Raw genomic sequence first — 27,548 nt, 5'->3', positions numbered from 1 at the left:
ATATTTAGCAGATGCCCAAAGATCAGTTTCCAATCAGTATAAAAGTAGATCTCGGTTGTCCACTCCCAACTTGCATGGTGGGCGGATAGGTTGCTGCGCCATGTCAGGATCCACAATTGCTTGTTGCATGTATTAACATGTTATGAATACTTGTTAAAAACCCAGCTCACCAAAATCAACTCCCACCCCTTCCCTGGCCCCATTCAGGTCAAAAGCTTGTTTTCCAATTAAGTATTTTACCGCATTATTCTATTGTGTGCTTTATCTTTAACTTACTGTTATTCTGCTCCTTTTTGAATGTTGTCTGCAATATCCTTCAACTTTTGACAGACTACAACTGAAACTTTAACTCAGCTGCTCTCCAATGATGCAGCCTGACTTGTTCATGCATTGTTTTCAACTTATTCATTTATTTTAAAAGCCAAATGATGCTGGAAAGCTGAAATAAAAATAGAAAATGTTGGAAATACTAGTGGGTCTGCGGAGAGAAACAGAATTGACATTTCAATTTGAATATGATTTCTTCAGGACTTTATTTTGTCTAACCTTATTCTCCTTATTCTTAGGGCATTAACATGTGAACACACAATAACAAAAATAATTACAGTAAGATATGTGCCATTTTTATTCTTGAATACTGGAATAGATAACATTACAGCAGAAAAAACAAACATTTTCACAAGATTTCCAACACTATGAAAAGCAAAAATCATTCAATGTTTATATTAAAAATTTCAGCTAAGAACCACTTTTTACTTTTTTAATCCTAAAGCTAGGCCAACATTTCTCTATGATGCTTGTAACTCTCTTCACCATGTTTGGCTGCTTCCATCTTTGCAGGAGAATTGAAGCATATAGTCATGTCACACAGGAGAAACTGTGTCTGCACTAAAATGCAAAAAAGATATCAAAAGATTAAATATTGGACAGAAAATTGCTACCAGCTTCAATATTCTTCCACAAAGTTTTACTTATTAGTTCTGATTGCAAAAACTATCAAGAGTTCTCCATCTTATGATTTTTATTATTACTATTTTGAATACTTTCAGCAGAATACTAGAAATTCTAAGGGCGGGATTTTCTGGCCACGCTCGCCCCAAGGTTGAAAAATCCCGCCCGAGGTCAATGGATTGCATGGTCCATGTCTCACTCGCTATAATTCCTGTGGTGGGCAGGTTGGGAAAATAAAGCCCTAAATTTCAGTGACAATAAAATATTACAAATGTTATTCTTTTGCCTGAGAGTTTGTTTTAGTTTTGAGACTTAATTAAAAATGTATTTAGGGTAGCGCATTTTCAATTGTGATGGTCCAATGTAAATACAAGATCATCCTTTGCAGCCTTATGTCACAGAAGTATGTTCATCGTGTGATGGCACTGCAATGGTGCTGATTGGATCATGTCACAGCAGGCACTTAGTTAACTCTTTATTTCACATTACTTCGAAAATTACACTTACTGAGTATGATTTGATAGGAATGCTGGCTGCGATTTTCCACCCATGTTGCACCTAGCACTGATCACACTAATCCAAGAAAATTGCATGCAGGCCCAAAGGACCAGGATCATGCCTGGCGCCAAACAATATGCAATCTTTGTGGTCTCTTTCTGCTAGAGCAAACCGGTTTTTATCCAGAAAGGGCATGAGAGTGATTGGCATGAGATTGACTTGATTTCAATCTCATTAGCGAGTTTGGCATGTGATCATCCCTCCTTCTTGCAGTGTTCCCAACCCCCATTGGGAAGTCAGATGGGCGCAAATCACTACTGGTCCCTTTAAGTGTCGACAAAGCGCCATGGATTGCAGGGGCAAGTAAAAAAGTCAGTACCTACCACTTAGCACTAACATCCAGGGTGCAAAAGAGCAGGTCAACTGCAGTCATGGTGTGGGGTGGGGTGGAGAACCTTCAAAGATATAGGACTTGAATGGGCTTGGCAGGGCTGAAAGACTACAGGTCAAGTCTTACCATTGGATTAAGTTTTCTCATTAGCTGTTGAGAGGCCTTGAGGGACTGCCTACGGTGCCAATTGCAAAGCCTGCTAATGTACTCTCCACAACCTTGCTCAGTAGCGGGGTGACATTGTGGAGCAGGGGTTGCTTCAGCTATTCATCTGAAGAGAAGGCAGACTGGGAGGGAGAGCCAAAGGAGGACCTGAAGGATGGAGGGCAGATGGCAGCAAAGGTCCAGCATGCCAGCAAGAACAGGGAGACCATGATTGCCACCAGATGCTCCAATTAGGAGCTTGGTCCGGCAGCTCCAGCTCTTCCCTTCTGCCCCCTCAAGGGGAAACTGCAACCCTGCCCATATTCCACAATTCTTGGCCACCATTCCAAAACCCTTGTCCTCACCCCACAGAATAGCATTTCTCCCTTCCCCGCTCTAAGGGTCTCATTGACGTCACACGAGGGTGATGGGCCTGTGTTGGTGAGTGACTTATCAAGATAGGAGGCTGATGATGACTCACTGTGATGCTGCTCCGCTACTGTCTAATTCCGACTCCTGTTTCCTGATTGCACAACTTCAAGGCTCATGTCTGAGTAAAGGATGGGGGTACCACCATTTGGCCTACACTTCAGAGATAGGGGAGAGTAGAATGCCTCGGGTTCAGTGAGATTGTCATTCCAGGATGCCTATCACCATAGGTCTCCATGGCTCTCACTGTTGGGATTGCTTAAGGGGCTCCAGTGGGAAATTCAGAGTACAGATGGGGTAATAAACTCCCTCTGAGACAAAGGCACAGGTGCTGTGGCTTTGAGGTGCAATCTTCTTTAATGTTGATTATTTAAGTGCCAATTGCCCTATCCAAATTAGAGTGTCTGCCTTCACCCGTGCCCTTTGGGTCTCCTAAATCTTCTTAATCTGGCCTAACGCTATGTCTAGGTGACTCCCCAGAATGCATGTCAGAGGTGAAGGAGGCCTGCTTTCTTCCACGCCCTGTGGTCTGTGATGCCCTTGGTGGGCATCTTCTGGAGGGCTGTGACCTGGAGAGCCCAGGCAATTTTTGGATGTCATGCTTGTGTCATGGATATTTTGGCACTGGGCCTCAAGAGGAAGGGGTTGCGAGAAGCACAAGAAAGATTTGAGGAAGATTATGGCGGGGATGGGCGGAGGGGTGGTGGTGGATTGATATAGCCATTCCAGGTGTGACTGACAAAACTGATGCCCAGACGTGATAGATGGATACTCACCCTTGCAACTCGAATGGGGCCATTCGTATCCATAGCACTAGATGCAGTCCTCAGTGTCAGGCCACTGGCATTGACAGCCACAGCCACCGTCCCATCTGCTTCCCTGTTTCTGAATCATCCACCCTCTTGGAAATACAGGATGGTCCACCTCTCCTCCACTGCATCCAGAATCCTTCCGAGGTCTGCCTCCATGAAGTGTGGAGCTGCTCTGCATACTGCCAACCTCCTGGCTTGACGATGAGTGCAGAGGCAGTTTTTAAATGCAGCTCCCACTTGCTAACAGTGCACAGTTGTGAGCCAGTTCAAGTGAGTCACACGCCTGGTGATTCCATGCTTGTGTGTTCCACCTGGGGGTTCTTTCAGTTTGGGACAATTGCAATGTGATTCATGCCGGACAATTCCCTCATCCAAAGTGACACTGCTTTTTTTTGGAAAATTCTGCCCACTAAGACGAAAGAAAAATTAAGCCAGGATTTTTCACCCTTCCCACAGCAGATGCAGCTCACCATTGGCCGCCGGTGGTATCTTGCAGTCCAGCTAAAATCTATGGGTTTTGCATGGTTCGTCTGCCCTGCCACTGGAAACCCACTGTAGGGGATCGACTTCAATGGGACCAGAAAATGCTCCTGCCAGAAAATCCTGCCCTTATGCTTTTATATCCTAATATTTTAAGAACCTAATATCCAGGTACATGTTGATCCTAAAAGGATCTTTTATCTATCTTTCTTTTAACAGATAATTAATAAGAACAGCAAAGCATCAATGGACTTTAGGCTGCGCCCGCCTAAATCCCATGGCAGGTCCTGTCATGGCAGGACCAGAAAATCCAGGCCTTAAGGCTTTTTAATTAGCAGTAGTGTGATGATAAAAGTGCAAGGTGAGGACAAGGGTTTTACATTTAAGGGATACGTTTAAAAACTATGTTTTATTCTACAAACAGTCAGTATGTCTGGAGGCATGCAGCTCAGATGCTGGGAAAGCAGGATAATTACTCATTTAACCACTTAGTGTTTACTTAGGATCGAGCGAATGGATTTTTGTTTATAGTGGAGATTTCCCTTGGGTGGTTTAGAACAGAGTTGAGGAGGAACTTCTTCACTCAAAGGGTGGTGAATCTCTGGAATTCTCTGCCCGTTGAAGTGGTGGAGGCTGCCTCGCTAAATATTTTTAAGACGCGGGTTGATGGGTTTTTGATAGGAGAGGGAATTAAGGGTTATGGGGAGAGGGCGGGAAAGTGGAACTGAGCAGCGACAGATCAGCCATGATCTTATTGAATGGCGGGGCAGGCTCGAAGGGCTGGATGGCCTACTCCTGCTCCTATTTCTTATGTTCTTATGTTTTGATTAGGTTGATTGAGAGGGTCACGAGTTATCAATCAATGCTGATGTGGTAATGGGAGGAGCTAGGTCTGTAGCAGGGAAAAACTAGGTAGTTGTAAGTCTGCTGAAGTCAGAGGCAAGTGCAGGCTGTTCCTGAGAATTCAGTCTCGCACCAAGCTTCAAGCCTGTCAACATAATTTCTTGCAAGTGTGCCTGGGTTTGCTAGCTATTTATTTGAAAGCAGTTTTGATCTATGCATGGATGGGGCTTATTTGGAATGGGAACAGTCATAAGCCAGAAAGTTGTTTTCTTTAACTTTTAAATATTTTTCAACTATTAATGGTTACGCTGATTCATTTCTCAGATATATTTAAATATGTTATTAAATAAAGTTGTTTTACTAAAGACTCATATTTGGTAAATAGATTCATTCCTGGGGAAAATATGCCAAAAAGAAGAAAAATTGTTGGGTCCAGTCTGACTTCCTAATGTAACTTGGGGTTTCAGTCCAGGACCCTCACAATAAAAACATCTTTTAAACGATTTTTGCTGCTGATAACTTGGGAGTAGGAAGTATGTTACCAAAGCCACAGCAAACAAAGTACAGCTTGGAGGCGTTCTTTAAAGTTTCCATTGTAGTTTGTGCTGCAAGTCACGAAAGTTACTCCAATAGCTGCTACAGGGTCATGAATTTTATCACCAAGAACATGAGCAACAAATCATGGGAATAATACTACCTTCAAATCACACAAAAATGATTTGCTTCATCGGGTGGAATTTTATCTTAAGCAGATCTGTCTGCAGCAGGAACTGGCTTATTCTGTCAGCAGGATTTGTCATGGCTCTTTAAACTCAGTAAAAAGTCTGACAACACCAGGTTTTAATCCAACCGATTTATTTGATAATAATCACAAGCTTTCGAGGTTTCCCTCTTCGTCAGGTGAATGGAGAGTTCTGGCCTCAGACAGAGCATATAAAGCACAGACAGTTATGCTCTGTCTGAGGCCAGAACTCTCCATTCACCTGACGAAGAGGGAAACCTCGAAAGCTTGTGAGTATTATCAAATAAATCGGTTGGACTAAAACCTGGTGTTGTCAGACTTTTTACTGCGTTTACGCCAGTCCAACGCCGGCATACCCACATCATCTTTAAACTCAGCCATAGCATTAACATCCTGCTTCTAATCTGAGATGACAGATGGGATGACACACTGAATCTATCAAAGGAAGACAGCTAGCATAAGAATTAAAAAGTAGGGCCTCAAAGGTAGTAATATCTTGAGTATAAAAGAGGATAGTGCATGTAAATATATGACTGAAGAAATGATGCAGGTGAAAGGATTTTAGATTCTCGGGGCAAAACAGCATTGGAACTTGTATAAGCTAGATGAGGTACATTTTAGCAGTACTGGGACCAATATTGTGGCAGGGAGGTTTTGCTGATATTATTGAGGAGGGTTATAAATATCTTAACAGAGATTTGGGAATCTAAGCATAGATTCAGAAGGACAAAGAAACAAAGCTAGAATTCAAGGACTGAAAATGTTTGGAAGATGTGAAAATAAATGCTAGAAAACACAACTGTTGCTCAAATAATTTCTGCCATATACTTCCATGCAAGGAGTGCTTGTGAATAAGGAAATAAGCTGAGGACATAGAAATGGTTTTAGAAGGGCAAGAATAGTAGCTCAGCCTTCTTGATTATAGGGCTTTCAGAAAGAATGCAAAGAAAAAGAATTGAGGGGAGGTGTTCACAATATTTGTTTAAGAAATGATTACCAAGGTGAGCTGCAGGATAGTTCAAGCAAGAGAATGTCCAGCAGGATCAGATCAGTCAGCACAGGCTATGGCAAGACAATTGAGCCATATTATGTATGATGATAACCCATTAAACATCAATACTAGATGGAAAACTGTAAAATGATTTCACACAAAGCTCCAAGAAAATGATATAATAAAGATTCTTTAGATAGGGACTCATAAGGACTTGAAGGGCGCTACTGATCTGCTAGATATGGAGACAGGAACTCTGTACAACACTCTATTCACCAACATCTTGAACCTACTAAACATAAACCTAACGACAGCCCAAATAACCAAAGTACATAATGAGCATCCTGAGGCTTTTGCCATTTGGTTTGTTGTTGCTTTTAAACAAGCTCAGCCTACACTGGTTGTAGGATGACTTAACCCTCAATGAAACAAGATATACAAACATAAATTCCTTAGCCAACTGCAGTCCCCAGTGAAAAGTGTTCTGTGTGCTTCTTGTCTTCTTAAGATGCTAGGAGGATGTTTTTCATGCCGGGGGAATCTAGAATTCTAGGGGATCACAATATTAGGGGGTTATCCATTCTGGACTGAGATAAGGAGAATTTTTTCCATTCAAAAGGCTGTGAATCTTTGAAATTCTCTACCCCATAGTTTTGTGAATGATCAATCATTGAGTGTATTGAAGACAGAGAGTGATAAATGTTTTGATTCTGGGGGAATTTTTGGATTATAGGGATTGTGTAGGAAGGTGGAGTTAAAATAGATCAGCCAAGATCTTATTTAATGATGAAGCAGGCTCATAGGGCCATATGACCTTCTCATGTTCCTATTTCTTATGTTCTTAAGAATTGTTGAGATTTAAGATAATGTAAGACAAACTGCTGTCAAGCAATCATATGGCTGAAGCAGTCAACAGCTTGGGGATAGGTGGAAAGGTGGACGTTGATAGAAAAAAAAATGAAGCCTAGAAAAGTTATTAAAATGACAATCCATAATTTGAAGCCATAACAACTCCTTTAGTAATGTGTACATAATGATTCGATATCCAATATAATTTGGTATCTTAAATCTAATTTAACAATTCATTTTTCTGTTAAATTATATAATTGTTACCATATAGTTGGTCCATATCTTCTAACATTGTACCCAAATAGTTAATCATTTCCTCAAGTATTTCCTGGTGTTCAGCCACTGGTTCCTTCTGCATCTAGTTCAACAAATAAATACAAATTATTACTCAAAACGTAGGGTCCGATCATTTTGATGGATGATCACTAAGTTCATGAATTGAGAGAGAAAAGTGAAATTGTGAATGTTATAAACATGATAAAAGGAAGATTTTCAAAATCTGAACTGTACTTCAGTGAGCCAGACGGGAAATTACATACTCCAAGTAATAATGATGTGATTTAGGTTAACTGTAATTTTAAATACCTTAAACTTTGCATCATTAAAGTAGTTTGTGCTTTTTCTGTAATTCAATTTGCCACTCAAAATAAGGATTTTTTGCAAAGATTATTCAGACTTCAAGGGAGAATTTTAACTTAGCTACCACACCATGTTGGGGTGGTTAATGGAGAAGGGGTGGGAGTGCAGCAGAACACAGGAAACTCAAAAGTCAAGGTTCCCCTACATGTCACAGAATTTTAGCAGATTGAATGTGACATTATCACCTTGTTCCCTATCTAGATATGTGCCTGATTGACAGATTCAGCCTTCAGTCAGCTGAGCAGCAGCCTGGAAAAAGCCACTGAACCATACCCTGATAGGAATGTTTGGGGAAATTGACCCCAGTGCTATGGAGGCCAATCTTCAGGGCATGTATCTGATCTGCGGGAATGGGTCTGAGCCCAAGGTCTAGGTGGGAATGTGGGGGATGCGATCCCAATGTCTTGGGGTACAAAAGTCTTGGTGGAACTGGGAAGAGTTCAAAGACATTTCATGGTGGGGGAATTCTAAGGTCTTGAGGTTCAGGAATTCAGCCAACTAGAGTTAAATTTCAAATCATGCATGCAAATAAGATATGCAGCCTCATTGTAATTTAAGGCCAGCCACCTCCTTAAACAAGGTTTTTCACCCACACCTCCATGAAAACTGGAGGTAGATGGATTGTGATCGGGATTGAAACTTAAACTTTTGGCACCCCGCCTGATCCAAACTTTTGGAGTTAGAATTCCATCCCCACTAGCCACACAGTCTGTCACACACCCACATATTTTCAGCAATAGGAACATGCATGTGGCTTGCACCAGTCAGAAGTTGATTATAAATTGAGGGCAAAGGACCAACCTGATTCAAAATGTAATGAAACCACCTTATCTAATGCTTAGTAATTATTCCATGTTATTCCATGGATATCACATTGCAACCATTGTAACTGACTACAGATATCAATTAAATAGACGATACTGAAATTCGTAAATGAAATTGAATATGTCATATTGCAATGATAAGAGTAAAAGACTATAAGAGGACCTAAGAAGGGCCAGAAAGTTAGTAGGCCTGTTCCAATGTAGAGAATTGTGAAGTAATGCATTTTGGAAGTAGGTAAGCAAAGGAATAACCATCTAAATGCAAGAATACATACTGAGTATAGGAGCACTGGGACCTAGATGTGAAAATAAAGACATTTTTAAAATTCATCTACAGATTGTGGAAGTTACTGCTAAGGCTCTTGTTAATTGTCCTTCAGAAAATGATGGTGAGCCACCACTTCGCACTGCTGCAATTAAAATGGTAAAGGTACTCAGTGAGGGTGAGAGTGAGTTTCAGAATTTTGACCCAGCAACTTCAAAAGAATGTAATCTACTTTTGTATCATTAAATGATTCTACATTTTGTGATTAGCAATTGCAGATTGGCTGTGCATTTGTTTGACATTTTCACGAATTTACCATTCCATGAATAATTCTACTTGTAAAAATGGGATGGATTTTCTAACACACATGAGATCTTGACAAAAGACAAATTCTGCAGGTAGAACCTACAGATTTGCTTGGAGATGAGTCTTGACCAGACTGATCCATTTCAGTAACATTAAGGAAATGAGCACTGTGATGCTTATATTAGGTACAATGTCACTCACCTTCCTAGAAAGTTGCACTTTACTTTCCATTCATCAATGTAGTTGCATGACACAGATCTATGCGTTTGCATATTCTGTTGCCTTCACATTATTTCTAACTTTCTTCCTTACAATATCAACTTTTCTTTGTGTTTCTCTTCTTCCAGGACAAGATGATAGGTAAAACTGACCGGGTGGGGAGGAGTGGGTGGAGGAATGGAGTAGAAATAGGTGATTCAGATCTCACAGGGACTGTTTTAAAAATGTTATTTTATGATTACATTTGCTTTATAAGTGGAACAGTGACTATCAACCTGGAACAGCTAAACGGCATTGTGGAGGAGGCCACATAGAGGTCATGTAGAGGAGGCTAAAGACACTGCACTGCATCACGGAATATCTGACAACTACTCTAGTAACTCTGCAGTGGCGATCACCATTACGTAACATGCTCTCTCCTTGTGTTTACAAGTGCTGACAGATCAGATTGGAAGGAGCATTATAATTCACATTGATGTCATCAGCTGTGCTGTTCCATAGCTAAAATGTCCTGCCAAATCATTTCACTGTCTACACAACAGAAACAGACATATCTAGATAATTGTGGCATCCTGAATATAAATGGCGTGAGTAGCCTCCACCTCGACGCTCAGCTTAAGTAGATAGACCCACCCCAGTCCCAACAGACTGCAACTGTTGATTTGAATAGTCTCTTCAGGTATTGGAGGGAACCACATAGAAACAGTTGTCAATTATATCCCAGAGCATATGAATTACAGTTTCACTACAGGAAAATATGATGATAAACAGGAAGCAGCACAAAAAATACTGTGCACTTAGTTTCTACCTACAGACAGCAACCTTATAAAGCCTATGTTCCTTCATGGACTCCCAGATGTCACTGGGCAGAGTAAAATAGATGCAATATCACTAAAGCTGATTTCCTCTTGCATATCCAAATATAAATTTTCACTAAAGCAGTAATCCCACTGATGGTAGTAATATTTAAATCCAAACGATTATTTGGAACTTGTCCCATTCATAGTTTAAGTACACTTAAAATGGCCTTTTCAAAGCAATACAGGAACAAATAAATGTTAGTAAAACTGTGCTTTAATATCAATAAAATAAATTTTAAGTTACGCACAATACACACAGTTGATATATGCTGCTACCCAAGTATTAAAGGATCTGGCAACTTCAATAGGTGGAGTAAGACTGAATACACTGAACACATAAAAGACATAGGTGAATCAAAAATTAGACTATACAACATAAATTTGCAAGTATCACAATTATTCTTGGTATCAAACTGTTTCTGACTAATTTTCATTGGGTTTGGTTAGCATTTCATTGTAGTCCTTTGCCAGTGACTCTTTGCAGTTCAGGTATGCTTCATTCAATCGTATCATTGATTCCACGACAGAAGGGTCTGTACGTAGAGTAACCATGTCATAGGTCATACAAGTTGCTTGCACTGGAAAATGTTAACAAATAATTTAATTAGAAAATGATGAAAAGGGAACCCTTGCCTAATAATGCAGTTTCCTTAACTTTGGCAAACTAAATAATTATTGTTGCACAATTCAGAGTAATGTTTAAATCTTCATTTTCTTGAGCATAATTTAAAAAAGTTAAAAGCCATTGGTTTTCTTAGCACTGATTTATCTGTGCAAATATTTCCTCACTTTAATTATTTTTCTCCCTCTTCAGATCCTTACGCCACACAACATTATCTGCACAATAAGCATATTTTCAAGACTGCACAAGAGTAAAACAAATTGCCTACTTTTATGGTGGTGATCAGGTAAGTCATTTGGTTAAGTGCCAGACTTGATGCTAAAAATTCTTGGATGTGGATCAAGAAAGGATTTATCAGCCTGTTCATTTTGCAATGTGTTAACAAGTTCTGGCATATGACAAAGACCTCTGGAGAGGCCTTTGGGTGTTGGAGATGAAAATGGAATTCATTTTGCTTTGATGCCACTATAGATGATAGCAGAAATGGAAGTGAAGATACTGTTATTTGAAGTACTCCAGTTTCTAAGCTAGTCTTGAAGTACTTATGTCTTATATGCAGGAAATCGTCAAGGAATTTTGGAATATTTTAGTGCTAACAGTTCCAAACTACCTGTTTACATTTAAATCAAGAGACAACACAATTTCAACTGCTGTCTGTCGATATTTCATGATATTCTCTTTACAAAGACTGAGAGAGTGAACTTTAGCATTGGTGACAGGAATCCCATCCACCAGTTGCATATTAGATGGGAATCCCATATTGCTTTGCCCACAAAGCTGGGAGCTACTATGAGATATGGACTATGTGGACTCCCATGTGGACATCACGGGCCTCCTAGGCAATCAAGCACCTAATAGGTGGAAATTACACACTGAGAGCTGCCGGCCAAAGCTCTCTATTATCGGCAGCGTCACAGGGAGCAGTCACTATTGCTGGTGCTACATTCAAGTCTACCTTAAGGATTGCCAAATAGAAGTTGGTGTAGGTGGGATGGTGATTGCAGTGAGGAGGTTGTCTGTGTGGAGGATTATAGTATTACACAGGGGGTGAGATCCATTAGGCTCCCCACTTCTCAATTTTGGGTCCTTTGATCAACAGAGTGCATGAAAAAGAGGAAATTAGACAGGGTTACTATGCATCTTTCTGCATGGTGAGTCCTCCACCCACTGCTGATTGAATACAAGAACCGATGGAATGAAGCTCTTAAGTGGCTACTCATTTGGCCTCCAAGCGGGGATGCAGCCCTCCACCCTTCCTGCCCAAAGCTTGATCAGGGAGAGGCAGAAAGGTGGTGCCTACCACCTGATTAACAGCTCCCCCCATTTCTGAACTTGCCACTGGCAGGGGAGGGGTGGGGGTTGCATTATATTATACCCGTAACCTGGATTTTTGCTACAAACAAATGGTTGTTCACTACTTGAACTACAAGGGTTTTTCTGACTTTTCTTTTGCAGGTGCTGGAAGTAAATTCTAAATTCAACTGGAAGAGATTCCAATTCCTCAATTTCCAGCTGGAATTCAGTCATACTCTGCACACAATACAGGTTAATGTCCGTTATCCTGGCAGCACTCTATGGTGGTCCACTGTAACATTTGTATTTCAATTGCAACAAGAAACAATAGGGTGGCTACGGTCCAGGCCTATCCAGTCATGACCTGGCTCAGCATCCAAGAAGACATGGTCATCATTTATATATGAAAGCCATACTGTGAAATTAAATGTCATCAAGCAGACAACTGCTGCTTCTGCTGCCTAAGTACACTCTGGAGGTACCCTGCTGAAGGAACTCCAGCATGTGTGTTTCATTTTAATCCACAATGTCCTGCACTTTGCCATCATGAAATCATAGCACTTGACTATAAACAGAAACTAGAAATAGGAGTAGACCTTCAAGCTTGCTCGCCATTCATTTTGGTCATGGCTGATGATCAACTTCAATATCCTGACTAATTCCCCCCTGCCATCATATCCCTTGATCCTTTTAGCCCCAAGGGCAATATCTAATTTCTTCTTGAAATCAGACAACACTTTGGCTTCAACTACTTTCTGTGGTACTGAATTCAACACATTCACCACGCTCTGGGTGAAGAAATTTCATCTCAGTTACAAAAGGTTTACTCCTTGCCCTCAAACTATGACCTAGTTCTGGACTCCCCCACTACTGGGAACATTCTTTATGAATCTACCCTATCTAACCCTGTTAGAACTTAAGTTTCTATGAGATTGTCTCTCACTCTTCTAAACTCCAGTGAATACAGTCCTGACCAACATAGTCTCTACCCATACGATAGATCTGCCATCAGCCTGGTAAACCTTCAATGTACTCACTACATCCTTCCTCAGATAAGGACTCCAAAACTGCACACAAATACTAGGTGTGGCCTCAACAATGCCCTATTCAATTGCAGTCTAAGGAGCAACTCAGGAGGGGAAGAATCAAGGAAGGCAACTAACATATTTACTTCCTGGCCAGGCTTCTGTGACTGGCTCACCTGACAGCAGTAACTGTGAAAACAACCCTAATTCCACATTCACCAACAGTCTGACACCTCATCATTCCTTAGGGTCCTTGCGTATACAATGTTGAAACAAACATTCTAAACCAAACTGATAAATTAAATCATTAAATCTTCCATGCAAAAGTTAACTGATCACCCTGGTTCATTCCTTTAATGCCTTCGCTTCTTCTAGTGCTCCTGTGCAATGCTACTCCAGTGACTGCAACATGACTGGGGAAGAGGCGCTGACTTTCAGTGGAGAGAATTACAGATGGTCCTGTAGGGAAGATTCAAACAGCTCTGGTCCTTAAAAGGTCAAGATTTGGACTGCACTACACCTGCATGCACTACAGCATGGACTGGTTGGCTGACAGCAGCAAAGGAACTAGTGGAATGGTTGTTGTAGGAGAGCAAATATTGCCATCTGGAAAAAAATATGGCAGTTTCCAATTCCACAGAACCACTGCCACTCAGATGGGGCAACATATTAATAAACGTAGCAATCAGTTAAAAGAAGATTACTGTACTCTCGCAAGAGCTTGCAAGTCTGTTTACTCACTGGCACTTTATACCCACGACAGCAGCGGTCTGAGCTCATGCAGCAGCAAGCTGAGTTCATTATTTAGTCTGAGCTTTCACTGCAGCATACAAGTTGGGTAGCTTTGTCATAACTGAAGCTGGGCCAACCACCATCACGTGTTGCATTGTGGTTGAGTCCACAATTGTGTGAGCGGAGTTGGCTATCCCAATCACATCGGAAAAATGGGTTGCAATCTCTGAAAAGCCCTTTACCAAGTTGGTGCCAGATTCATCTGAACAGCGTGGTACTGACAGCAAGCTTTCTGAAAGGCATGCCAATGCCATCAAGCATTTTAGTGTGCCTATTCATAAACCTTCTTGTAAACCACCCTCTCTGCAGCAGACCTTACCTATAGCAAGCTGGCTAATCTTGTCCCATGTACTGTTGAAACTGTGCATATCTGGTGTCTCACCAAGTGCAGTTCCAGCTCCAATGCTCTCCTCTAAATTATGTGCAGTATCAATGAGCTGGTCCTGCAATTGTGAAATTAAATGCAATGGCCTGAATTTTTTGGTGCCCCTGCAAGTGCCTGGCACTCTTCATGTCACATGAAATACAGCATCACAATGTTGGAAGGGGTTCCTAATGTCATCTCGCCGCATCAAAATATAACACTGGATGAATGCGCCCAAATGCAGCCTAACCGACATCAATCGAAGAGTCAATTGAGCCTGTTATGATGGTCATGAAAGCCACGGGGGATCATGAATAGATATCCCCATGAGCTTCTTGGAGTACAAGCTTCCTTATTGAGCAAGCAGAGGCTCACTCAATGAAAAGTGACCAGCAGGGCTTTTTAAACCTGCTTCTCATCCCAGATCAGTATGGTAGGTCCCGCGGTGTAAAGTGTCTCGTTGTAGGACATAGGAACAACCCTTTTCTTTGGTGCACAACTAAGGGTATTAGATGATAGTAAACTGGCGTTTGGCTGAATTACTACAGAACCAGTTAAAAGGACAATGAACTGAAGTTTGAGAAGTCTGTGTATTTGCATGAGAAAATGGGCATGGAGGTTTCACACATCTTGCACTTTCTACATCCAAAGCAGGATTTAAGGTTCAGGAAGAATGAGGTAGAAATGCACATTATTTGAAGTTCTTACTGTTTCATTAGTGAACCATCCTACTTATTTCTTATATGTTAGGAGATTTAATTTCTTATACAGATTTTTACAGGCTGACGTATTCATCATGAAGATAGAACCTCTTCAAAGCAGAAGGTGAAAAATGGGCATTGACATTTCAGGTGGCAGTATTCCTTCAATGAGGAGGAGAGGGCAAGAAAGGAGAGTTGGCCAGCTAACAGGAGAATCATCATAAAATCTGCTAAGACGAAACAGCACAGCTTGAAACAGTTGAAGGCCAGTAAGGCTTGAAAGGGAGAACATAAGAAATAGGAGCAGAAGTAGGCCATCTAGCCCTTCGAGCCTGCCCCGCCAATCAATAAGATCATGGCTGATCTGAAGTGGTTCAGTCCCACTTTCCCGCTTTCTCCCCATAATCCTTAGTTCCCTTGTCTATCAGAAACCTATCTACCCGTGACTTAAATATATTCAGCGAGTCAGGTGACGAAGAGGGAAACCTCGAAAGTTTGTTTACCATCAAATAAATCGGTTGGACTAAAACCTGGTGTTGTCAGACTTTTTACAGGACGATGTGTCAGCTTTAGCTCACAACTTTACATCCTTAAGCTCCACCATACACATCGATTCCAGATAAAAAGGAACTTCATTACTCAGAGGTTGCAAACGTTATTCACCTACCTGGCACTGCACTCAGGTCATATGTACAACCTCCTAACTACTGACTTTAGCTGTCACCTCATTTAAATGTGCTTCATCAGATGTGGAGGCCTCATCCTGCTCTCACATGGCAGCAGTATCTCCTGGTGATCATTTCACTGCCTGAATGAGTGCCTGCAGGCAGCTACAGAAAGGCTTCTTAGCTGTAGGCACTTCAAGGCCTTCTCCTATTGCCTACACCCCTAGATAGCATTGCACTATTCCTTCGCTACGTTTCTAATATCTTTCAATCTTGAAGAAAAAAATTAAATTCCAGATTCCACAGCACTCTCTCAGAATTTCACATCACTAACTTCACTTATTTCTTGTGCTTTTAAACCCAATTGCAGCTGATTCAATTGAGGTGCCTGCCCTCCACCACCCCTCACTGTGGCAGCTGGTTTTGGAAGAGAGTGGAGTCCATATCCGCTTCCAAGCCCAGTGATCATGCATGCAAAAGTATTTCTTTCTTTATAGTGCTATGCCTCATGTCTCACTATCACTTTTGGAAACAGCTGAAATAGCCAATGGAGAAACTAGATGAATTCCGGTAGGTTAAGAATTGACAGATTTTGATACATGTTATTTTTGGCATATTACCTAAAGCTCGTCTACATTTCAACTCAAAGATACATTCACTAAGTTATGGGAAGTTCACACTCAAAAGTGAGAATAATTTAATATAGGGTAGCTAAAAATAATTAAAAATAAGCAGGTGAGAAAATATTACACAAATATCCTCCAGTAGTCTGGTCGAAGTTCAAAGATCAGTGAATCACTGTGGTGTGTTTCATGTTTTGTAACGTTACTCTTCAATAAGGAATCTATATGACGTAATTAGATCAAACATACAGCATCACCAACTGGACATTACGAAAGAACCATAGGATCCATCTGCAGTACTTTATGCCAGTCATGCCACTCTAAACAACTGCATTTATATTTCTTGAAGACATACGAATGAAATTATCTGCGTACACAGCAAGTGCTACAATTTATCAAAACGTGATGTTCTCTGACTCGAGTGCATGACAACATGTTGATCTCCTTTCTGAACAGGTTGTGTATGCTGCAGAATTCTCCAGACTAATTGCTACGTGATTAAAGTCAGTAGGCGGTATAGTGTTAGCACAACACCAGGATCCCAGGTTGGATTCCAGGTTGGGTCACTATCTGTGGGGAGTCTGCACATTCTCCCTGTGTCTGCATGGGTTTCCTCCCACAGTCTGAAAGACATGCTGGTTAGGTGCATTGGCCATGCTAAATTCTCCCTCAGTGTGCCCAAATAGGCAACAGTGTGGCGACTAGGGGATGATTCCCTCTGCTAAAAGATGACAAGAGGATAGGGAAGGAGTTTGGGGAACAGTGTAATACACAGCAAAAAGGAAAATGATTGATTTAAAAAGGCACTGGTTAAAGACAGCAAAAGAATGGGTGAATGACAAAAATAAATTTGTCCATGAACTGTTGTTGTTGGTGCATTTTCACTTTCATATTAATTTTTTTGCCTTTTGGGGAATAATGGGGGAAGTGGTAGAAGGGTTTCCTAGCTGATTAGTAGCACGTTGAACCATGCTGAATGTTCCTTCCATTGTCAATAAGCCCTGATATTGGATTCAAACCCAGAGCTTCTCTGCGACTGCATCCCAAGGCCTGTCTATGAACTAATCAGCTATGAATGACTCACAGAATATTTTCCAGGGACTTTGTAACTAAGTGTAGCAATGCTATGGTATGAGTCACCATATGCACAATTGATGTATCCTCTTGTTATTGTAATACATGGTCATAAATTAATTTAAAATAACAAAGTATGGTTATTTGTTGTAATTCTTAACTTTTATACTTGGTGGTGCTATTGCTAAACTCAGGACTCAAATCCACTTGCAGTCTAAACCAGTATTTCTTTGCAGAATTAAAGAACTTCCTCCATTTGCATGTCCTTGAGGTATCTAAAACAAGTCACAGCCTATTAATTATTTTTAAAGCTGTGTCGTTATGTAGGAAAACACTGCAGCTAATTTACAGCAATCAGTAAATAAAATGATCAATTAATCTGTTTTGAAGTATTGCAGTTGTTCAATAATGATGCTCAAGACATCAGGTCACAATTTCGGAGCAACTGTGTGCAACTTTATTCTACTGAATGACACTTACAAGCAGAACAAAACTAGGAAGAAGACCAAACTCAGCCTACTTTCTCACCAAGAGCATGAACAGGCCAATCATGTTAATGGGATGAAATGAAAACATTTTAATGGATTTGTTTTTAAGAGTATTCAAAGCTACACACATACTATTAGTGAGGTTCTGCATTTTCAAGAAGTTTACCAACTAGTATCTCGAATGCCTCCCAATTTCAGGATTGCTTCCAATGCTTTTAAACTTGGGAACTCCTTTCTTTACATTACTAACTAGAAGAACTCTTCCTTGATGTCACACCTTGGGTCCTGAACCTCTCATGCCAACATTTCCAGATCTTTTTTCTCAAACCTGGAAAACCCATCAAAATATGCCTGTGGATATTGCAAAATATTCTAAAATCTAATCATAGGCAGTAACAAACTGCACCTGACAATATCTCCAACTCATTTAACTTTTCTTCCAATTCAACACGTGTATCTTGAAGAAATTTTATGGTGTCTTCATGACTGCATGGTATACCTTCTGCCATCTACAAAAAAATTGAAAGCACATAATTTTCAAAAATAATTTAACAAGATTTTACATTACATGTAATAATTTACCCGTGGTAAAGCGAGTTTGGACTACTGTGATTTGCTTTTCAGGGAAATTGCAACAACTCTGATGGGTATTATATCAGTTCTGAAAAATTTCAGCGTACACAATTTCATGTGACCTCTAAATCATTGTCAAAGGTAAGCAAACAAATAAAAACATAGGTCACTAAGTTTTTCTCACTATAATAACTCTCCCAGCAAATATTTCTGGGGCTCCTAATATAATGATGGAAACACAGCATACTAAAGTGTATCAGCTGATGCCTGCTGTCAGATGCAGAAGCAGACAATGCACCCAATACACTGAGTGCACCGCAATGTAGTCAGCTCGTGGAGAGGCACTGAAAGTATATGGACAAACTATATAGAAGAGCTATTAAAACCCCAAAACAAATTTATATTATGGGCCTTCTCAAAAAGTGACTGAGCACCCGAGAAGCACTGAATTTGAAATGGGCATACAGTGGAAAACCTCAATTAAAATCTCTCCTGCCCAGCGGCCTCTCTCACAGTTAATCATCCCTCGAATCTGGGAAATTCTTCAGGCAATCTTTTCAACAGGCTAAAGCTAAGTAAGATGTATTCCTGGTTTCTAAAATTACATTGGTTAGTTGGACAAACGGTTTCTTTCCACTCTTTCCAAGCGATGAGACTTCCTTTATCTAAGCAAAAATTAATATGCTTTATCAACTCCATTCATCATAGGACTGCTTGATTTCTATTAAAATTCACACCTGAAAATAATTTCTTCAAACATTCACAAGTTGAATATCTTCATTTGCTTGAAAGGTTATTCTATTCCTCACTACTCTCTGGCAATTGCTCTTCCCTCCCTGTACATCCAGTCAGCTGGGAAATAGCAACTCCTTCCCAGTTGATATTTTTTAACTCTTTTGAAAGCTGATTGTAATAGGCTTTGGCTCTGACAAAATAAGATGTGGCTGTCAGGCTTGAATTGACCAGATATATTATAATGTAATTGCATTTAGTTAGAGAGCTGAACGCTGCTTTTTCCATCCTCTCTGTATTGTTCCACCTAGCCGGTATGATGTCACACCAGCGTGAAATGCTATTGATGTTTAAAAACAAAAGAACAGTCATAAGGACCATGTCAAGGTGCACAGGTAAGTTGGTGAAAGACATCCTGGCACTGTTGTAGTGTATGGGGAGTGGATAATACATAGGAGGGGGTTTCCCCGATGCCTATGAGGGAGATCTATCAGGCCCCGCACTGACAGGGTGATGCCACTAACTATGCCTCTCAATTTTCTGTGCACCAAGTGCCAGGAAATCTGGAGTGAAAACTTAGTTGTGCACCAGCTGAGATACACATTGGTTTTCAGTCAAGTTTTAAAGTTTACATTACCGCATTACTGTGAAAATCTCCTAGCAGCCATACTCCAGCGCTTGTTCGGGTACACTGAAGGTGAATTTAGCATGGCCAATGCACCTAACCTGCACATCTTTTGGACTGTGGGAGGAAACTCACGCAGACACGGCAAGAACATGCAGACTCCATACAGATTGTGACCCAAGCCAGAAGTTGAACCTGTGTCCCTGGCGCTGTGAGGCAGCAGTGCTCACCACTGTGCCACCATGTCACCCTGAACCTGACCTGAAAATTCCACCCACCGTTTCTAGTATGTTGATCATTTCCTTCCTCACAACTTTGACCAGCATGAAATTCAAAAATTTTATTTGAAATTATTTGTGAACAATCATTCATCGAGGTTCATTAATCCATCCAGTTTTAACTTTACACATAAAAATATAGACTGCAATATGTATCCTGCTGTATTAATATTGCCATATAGTACTCCACAAGCTGTAGCTGCCTTATCCCATCAATGGTCAATATATAAAAGGAGCTGCCTAATTAACGGCAGCAGGGCTATGTGATATCAATGCATACATTTTCTATATATGTTACATGGATCCAGTAAATCAGGTACTCCTGGCTAGTGGCAATTTATTTTATTTTTTGTGAGCTCAATTTCATTGTTTGTGTTCAATTACAATCTTATCTCCATGTTCACTTCAGCATAATTTTAGAATTCACAACAGGGGCAATTCTGAATGAAACATTAATTTGTAGGCAGCGTGTACATAATGGTTAAAGCATAAACTGTAATGGTAGGGATGACAGCAAAAGTACAGATTTCTCTATGTAACATTAATGAGCAATTCAGTAAAAATACTTCTACTTACCCATAGTCAGCATATCAGCAGTGAAGGAAATTTACATGCTATTTCGACAGCTGCAAAGTATCAGCAAAACAAGCTGCTGATTCAAACAGTATCAAAATTCTCAAACAGCGATTCATTGACTGGTTCAGCCTAGACTGCAGTACTGCTATAACGCCAACACCCACAGTATCATTAGGGCACATGAAGTTGAACAATAACAGAAAATGCTGGAAAAACTCACTGATCTGACAGCATCTATGCAGAGAGAATAAGGCTAGCGGGTAGGATTTTCTGGCCACAAGTGCCCGAAGGTCAGAAAGTCCACCGAGTTTTCTGCTCTGCCTGCTACGATTCCAGCGGCAGGCAGGGCGAGAGATTTATAGCCAACGTTTCAAGTCTGGATGACCTTTGCTTTGAACAATGTTCTCTCATAGCCCTAATATTAGTTACTGAAGTTCTGCAAAATGTTTCATTGCAGCAGTATTTTTTTCATTCTTTCATGAGATGTAGATTTCGTTGGCTGGGTCAACATTTAATGCCCATTCCTAATTGTCATTGAGAAGGTGGTGGTGAGCCACCTTCTTGATCGGCTGTAGTTCATGTAGTTTAAGTACACCGACAGTGCTGTTGAGGATTTTAACCTTGCTCTGTGAAAGAATAATATATCTCCAAGTCAGGATTGTCTGTGGCTTGGAGGGGAACTTGCAGGAGGTAGTACTTCCATGCACCTGCTGTCCTATGCCTTCTAAATGGTAGCAGCTGCAGGTTTTGAAGGTGCTGTTGAAGAAACTTTGGCAAACTGCTGGACTGTAACTTGTAGATGGTTAACACTGCTGACACTATGAGTCAGTGATGCTGGAAGTGAATGTTGAAGGTGGTGGAAGGGGTGTCAATCAAACAACTACTTTGCCTTGATGGTATCAAACTTCTTCAATGTTAGGGCTGTGCTCATTCACTCAAGTGGATAATCTTGCATTATAGTTGAAAGGTTGTTTGGTGTCTCACTAAGAGGGCTGGAGGCTTGTATGGTTAAATATAAACCATCTTTGATAATCCATAATTATGTACATATTCAATGTACTGTCATGTATAGGTACTGTCTCTGGACTAACTCCTTCCAGTTCCTACTACACACTGTCTACTATAATGTACTTATTGGCCAAGGTAAATTGCCCCTTAGTGTCCCATGTCCCAAAATGTGTAGATTAGGGGGATTAGCGGGATAAACACTTGGGGTTACGGTGAACAGGTCTGATTGTGATTTCCCCTTGGTGTCAGGGGATTATATGGGGTTACAAGGATAGGATTTGGGTGGGATTGTTGTCAATGCAGACTCAATGAGCTGAATGGCCTCCTTCTGCACTGTAGGGATTCTATAATTCTATGATGATATTGTGGTTGGTATTGATCACTAGTCCACATTAACTCTTGCTCTGCCCTTACACTGCAACCCCCACCCCCAAGTCCTTACCCAAATACACTTACAAAATAAACTTCATGTTACTTGCTTATGAATCATTTCATTCAGCTCAGCAGTCATTCTGGTGAGTTCAGCTGTCTTTGTTATAGAGAATTGTGAAATTCTTATTGTTAAAAACTTCACCTGGGATTTCAATTCCTTTCAGATTCTTTCTTCCATTGTCACTGATTGCTCCATAGAATTTTCCAATTCACTCATAAGATCCTCAATCTGTTCCCTGGAATCTTCCCTTTCTGCTTTTAAAGAATAGATTTGGTCTTCCATACATCTCCTTGTTCTTCTTCAAATGTTTAACTTCCTGTGAGTGACACTCCAGCATTCTCCTCAATTCTCGTTTCTCATACTTCACCTGTGAAAGTTGGTTTTATATACTGAATAGTTTTTCCTAGCAGAGCCTAATTCCTCTGTGGTATCCTTCAAGCTCACATTCTTTAATCTTACTTTGACAAGTTGTACTTGAGACTCTTCACATCCTTTATAAGAACTTCTATTTTTCTTTGCAACTCATCAGCTTTTTCCTGACATTTTCGGTTCTTGATTGCAGCCACGTCATTTTCAACAACTCAATGATTCTTAGTGCGTTTGAGGCATCTGGTGCTTTTCCTTTTAGCTCCTTGAACTTCAATGTCAGATTTACATTTGCTGATCTTATTTCTGTTTTGTCTTCCTCTGTCTGCAGCTTTTCATTTTGGTTTCACTATTGATCAGGTGTATTTCAGGCGAAGTCTTACTCATTTCAGTGCTATTATTGTGGTGCTCATGTCATTATACGCTTGCAGCTGGGATGTTTCACAGTTTTTCCTTTCAATGCCTCCTCTTTTTTCATTCAGCTTGTTCTTCAGCTCTTCAGTGTCTATTATATCTTTTGGCTTCTGACAGGAATATAGGGCATTGTTGTGTTTTCCCTGCCAACTGGTTCTGCAGTTTGTTCAAAGTGATGTTAAATTCATTTTTCTTTGCTTTGTAATTTTCCAGAGGAACGCACTGGCCTTGATTTTACGAGCCTAGGGTGACCATGCAGGTAAAATCAGGGCCACTTTGACCAATGATATCTTTGTATTCTGTGAAGGTCCTTGAACAGGTTTTCTTTTTCTTTACAAAGTTCAATTGCATCATTTTGAGTTTTCTCGTGGTGGCACGATGGCACAGTGATTAGCACTGTTGCTTCACAGTGCCAAGGACCCTGATTCAATTCTGGCCTTCTGTGACTGTTTGAATTTGCCTGTTCACCCCGTGTCTGTGAGGGTTTGGGACAAGGTGTTTCTATCTCCTCCCACAGTCTAAAGATTTGCAGGTCAGGTGAATTGGCCATGGTAAATTGTCCCGTACTGTCCAAAGATGTGAGGGTTAGACAGATGAGCCACAGTAAATAAATGTGTGGAGTTATGGGGATAGCACAGAGCAGCTCTTTCGGCTCATCGATGCACACTCGATGGGTTGAATGGTCTCCTTGATCACTGTGGGGGTTTTATGGCGATTCTATGATTAACAAAGTTTCTTCTGCTGTTCTTCCATTTGTTCTGCAACTAAAGCTCATCTTCATTATGTGCTCCTTTTGCATTTGATCATGAAGGACAACCAGGTGTTCTTTCAGCTGTTTATTTTCTTGTTGTCCATCTGCCAACTCATGTTATTCTTCAGTGTATTGTTTTGTTGTGACTGATAGTTTAAACGCAGCTTCTTCTGAAGTAATATTCAACATCTTTTTAGTTCCTCATGTTTTTCCATGGCTACATATTGGTTATTCAAATAGTCTTTCAAACTTCTTTGAGCACCTCTTCTGCCTGCTGTTGTGCCTGGCTGCAGTGCCGGTCGAGGTCCTTCAATTCAGCTTTGATACAAACATTTTCTTGTGAAATTGCTTAATTTTCCTTTTGCAAGCATTGTTCCTTTTAGGTTATCTCAGATAGCCTTTCTTCATTCACCTGTTTTTACAGTTTGTCTAATGTGTCAGTCAGCATTTTCAAAAAGCCCAATTTCTAAGATTTTTGACTGCTTCTCAGCCATTTCGTTCTTCTGCGCTAAATTCTCTGGCTCATGCGCTTGATTGTGCTGACATGGGCAGGGATTGGGGGGGGTGGGGGTGTGATTCTCTCATCCTGCTGTGCAGGATACCTGCGAGCATTAGCGGCGCTCTTGCTCTCCTACGCCCAGAATTCCGGCAGCGTCTGTGCAGCACAGGAAATCAGCTGGGAGGCAGGGCTAGCATATAAATAGTCTTTTACATACTACTTAAATGCTATTATTGGACCCGGGACTGAATCCTCTGGGCCCGCTAGCATCTCCCACCCAGCCGGAGTGCTTCTCTCCCGTGGGTTTACAGTAGCTCCTCATTTTCAGGGAGTAGCAGCTTGACCCCACTGGAGTGAAGGGGTGCCCCCCCCCTGGGCATGGGAACCCTGGCACTGTCCAAGGGCAAAGTGCCCATGCCAAGGGGCACCTTGGCACTGGACATGGGGCAGTGAAAAAGGGGTAGGGCCTAACAGTGATCAATGAGGCTGAAGGATCCCGTGCTACTCTGCATAGGGATCGGAGGAAGGCCAGCGATCAGGGCAGGCTGGTGAAGGGATTGTCCCTGCTGGGGGGATTGGGGGGAGAGGCTAGAGATCGAGGTTGGCCTGGACAGGAGGTTCGGAGTTGGCCGACAAATGAATGGGGACCGTGATTGTGCCATGATTGGGAGGGGCAGCACTGAGTGGGTCTCGGGCTGCTCAGTGATCAATCTGCCAACAAACGAGAGGATGACATTTCGGCGCCGCTGCGCATGCGTAAATGTCTGCTGATTTCAGCCTCTCGTATGAATAGTCCCCGCCCCTATAATCTAATGTTATTCATGCTGGTTGCGTCTGCAGTGCATAGTGTGGGAGATTCTAGTCTGAACTTCAACTGAAAAAGGCCACGGTAATTATTCCAGTTTTTGCACAAATTCGACACTTAGAATTTTTTCGGGAAATTCACCTCCATGGTCTGCATCCATCTTGTGGTTTGCTTAGGCATTGTCTCCATCATCCTGAGGTTTTCTGTCTTCCTCACTTTAGGGTTGGCTGATTCCCTCAGCGTGGGGTTTTCTATCATCCTCACTCTGGGGGGCATCACCCCTGACAGAAAACTCGATAGATAGAGCCAATATTCTATTGTTAGTCAAAGGAAAATAAACACTGGGTTACCAACTCCTTTGACGGACAAAACTGGAAGAGAAGCAGGCTGGTGAAGGGCTTGTCCCTGCTGGGGGGAGAGGCTAGAGATCGGGGTTGGCCTGGACAGGAGGTTACATGGGATGAGCGAGGGGAGATGGAAATGACATTAATATCCAGCAACAGTAGGAAGAGCCACGTCCCCAATTATCACATTTCAGGATTTTTGACTAGGCTGCCACACAGTTTTGGTGCAATTCATGTTTGAAAAAAAAACCAAGTTAAATGTAACGCTCCAACAATAGTACAGCTGGGAGAATCAGATGAAGATAAAGTGGGAGAGTTTGAGTCAGATAGAGTGCTTCAACAAATGAATGTTTGTTCAGATATTCTAATGAACCTGACCCAAAAGATATTTTAGTTGATTTGTACACAGCCTGAGGTGTGAACATAATCTTGGAAAAGCGAGGAGGGCAAGAAGGTTTTGGCCAATAAGCAAATTAAGCTGCACAGTTTGGTCCTGTAGTCCAAGAAGAGAGATATGTATCTCCAATGTTGGTTAAGTGTAGGTGACTGAATCAAGCATGCAGTTTAGCAGTTGAATTGAGGATATAGTTTGGTGGTTGAGTTGAGGATGTAGTTTAGTGATTAAATTGAGGTTGTGATTTGGTGGTTGACTATGGGTATAGTTTGGTGGTTGAGGGTGCAGTTTGGTGACTGAGTGTGAGTGTAATTGAGTGATTGATTTGAGAGTATATTTGGTTACTGTACATAGGTGTTTGGTGGTTGAGAGTGTAGTTGGGTGATTGAATTGAGGGTGTGGTTGGGTTGCTGAGTTGAGGGTGCAGTTTGGTGGCTACTGTAAGGGTGCAGTTTGGTTCTTGAGTAAAGGGTGCAGTTTAGTTGTTTCGCTGAGGGTATAGTTTGGTTGTTGGAGTGAGGGTGGAGTTTGGTTGTAAAGGGTGCAGTCTGGTTGTTGAAGTGAGGGTGTAGTTTGGTTGTTGAGGATGTGGTTTGATTGTTCAGGTGATGGTTCAGTTTGGTTGTTTAGTTGAGGGTGCAGTTTGGTTGGTGCGATGAGGGTGTAGTTTGGTGGGTGAGTTAAGAGTGTCGTTTGATTACTGAGTTGTGGGTACACTTTGGTTGTTGAGTGATGGTTCAGTTTGGTTGTCGAGTTGAGGGTGCAGTTTGGTTGTCGAGTTGAGGGTATCAGTTTGGTGGGTGAGTTAAAAGTGCAGTTTGGTTATTGAGGTGCGGGTGTAAGTTCGGTGATTAAATTGAGAGTGTAGTCGGGTGGTTTGCAGGGTACCTGCGGCCTGATGATTGCTGTATCCTGACTGTAAGCCATGACTCCCTCACCGACTTCTCGTCCCGCCAAAATTAACCGCCGCTCGGAGGGGGCGGGGCTTGTGCAAGGCCGATGAGCGCACGCGGGGAAGGTGGTAGGAACACACAAAGGAGCGCGCGCCAGGAGGAGAAGGCACCGCACCATGTGATCACCCGTCCACATGCTCGTGCTGCTAAGCTCCACTCGTTACCGTCAGAGTGGTGGGAAATCCTGCAGCCCAGTGTAGCTCCAAGCATTGGCGGGGTGGGTAATGATGGCCATTACCAGTTAGTCAGTTGAACTGCTAATGGTGTAATGCCAACGTATCCCTGGAAATATCCCCAAATCGCACTAGCTATTTCACCTACTTGTATTTTGTTCAATGATTTTTTTCTGTGCCCCTCATAACTAAATTGTTGGATTGCTAGCACAAGCAAAGGGGGTTTCAATCATTTCATTGCAAAATTTGCATGTTAACCTACCAGGCTCCAAAACAAAAAGCTTTGAATGGGTTAAAATAAAAGTTTGTGACTAAAGCCATTGCTTCACTACAACAAATTGTATTTGTGTAGCACAAGCATATTTACAAAGTGTTTTAAAACCAGGGATAAAGATAAATTTCTCTTAATTCCACAAGATTTCAGGATTTTTATCCTGCAATTTTGGCAATTGGAATCTTTCCCGAAGGCACAATCAGGAAGTTAAACCCAAATTTTATCAATTTCTAGTTACCCACCAATCTGGTTAAAAATGCCAAATGTGTAAATTGGCATAAATCAGTGAAAACTTCTGGGCCTGAGAAAAGGAATAATGCCACACAATGGGGGCGATTCTCCCAAAAAAATTCTAAGTGGCAAATTCATGTAAAAACTGCAGAAACTCCTGCCGATTTTTTTAAAGGTGATTTTCAAACTAAATCTCCCACACTGAGCACTGTAGAGTTCCTAAGCGGGA

General features: G+C 41.4%; 1 protein-coding gene across 1 annotated transcript; it reads right to left on the bottom strand.

Moving 5' to 3' along the window:
* Positions 1-10,666: 10,666 nt before the first annotated feature.
* syce3 (synaptonemal complex central element protein 3) lies at positions 10,667-26,615 on the bottom strand. The gene is made up of 3 exons (XM_080201141.1): positions 26,577-26,615; positions 18,297-18,399; positions 10,667-10,821 (listed from the first exon to the last, which is right to left on the bottom strand). The coding sequence occupies exons 1-3, from the start codon at positions 26,613-26,615 to the stop codon at positions 10,667-10,669; spliced, it is 297 nt and encodes a 98-aa protein (XP_080057267.1).
* Between the last annotated feature and the right edge of the window lie 933 nt (positions 26,616-27,548).

The sequence above is a fragment of the Carcharhinus amblyrhynchos genome, chromosome 13 (genome assembly GCF_965287045.1).
Source record: "Carcharhinus amblyrhynchos chromosome 13, sCarAmb.v2.hapA, whole genome shotgun sequence".
Lineage (NCBI taxonomy): Eukaryota > Metazoa > Chordata > Chondrichthyes > Carcharhiniformes > Carcharhinidae > Carcharhinus > Carcharhinus amblyrhynchos.
This window is presented reverse-complemented; position numbering and strand designations above follow the sequence as displayed.

Coding starts and splice junctions, on each gene's coding strand:
- syce3 (XM_080201141.1), bottom strand. CDS start 26,615: ATGGCTTACAGTCAGGATACAGCAATCATCAGGCCGCAG. Junction 18,400..26,576: donor CAGCAATCATCAGGCCGCAG/GTACCCTGCAAA, acceptor ATTTTTTTGTAG/ATGGCAGAAGGTATACCATG. Junction 10,822..18,296: donor TGAGTTGGAGATATTGTCAG/GTGCAGTTTGTT, acceptor AACATTTTCCAG/TGCAAGCAACTTGTATGACC.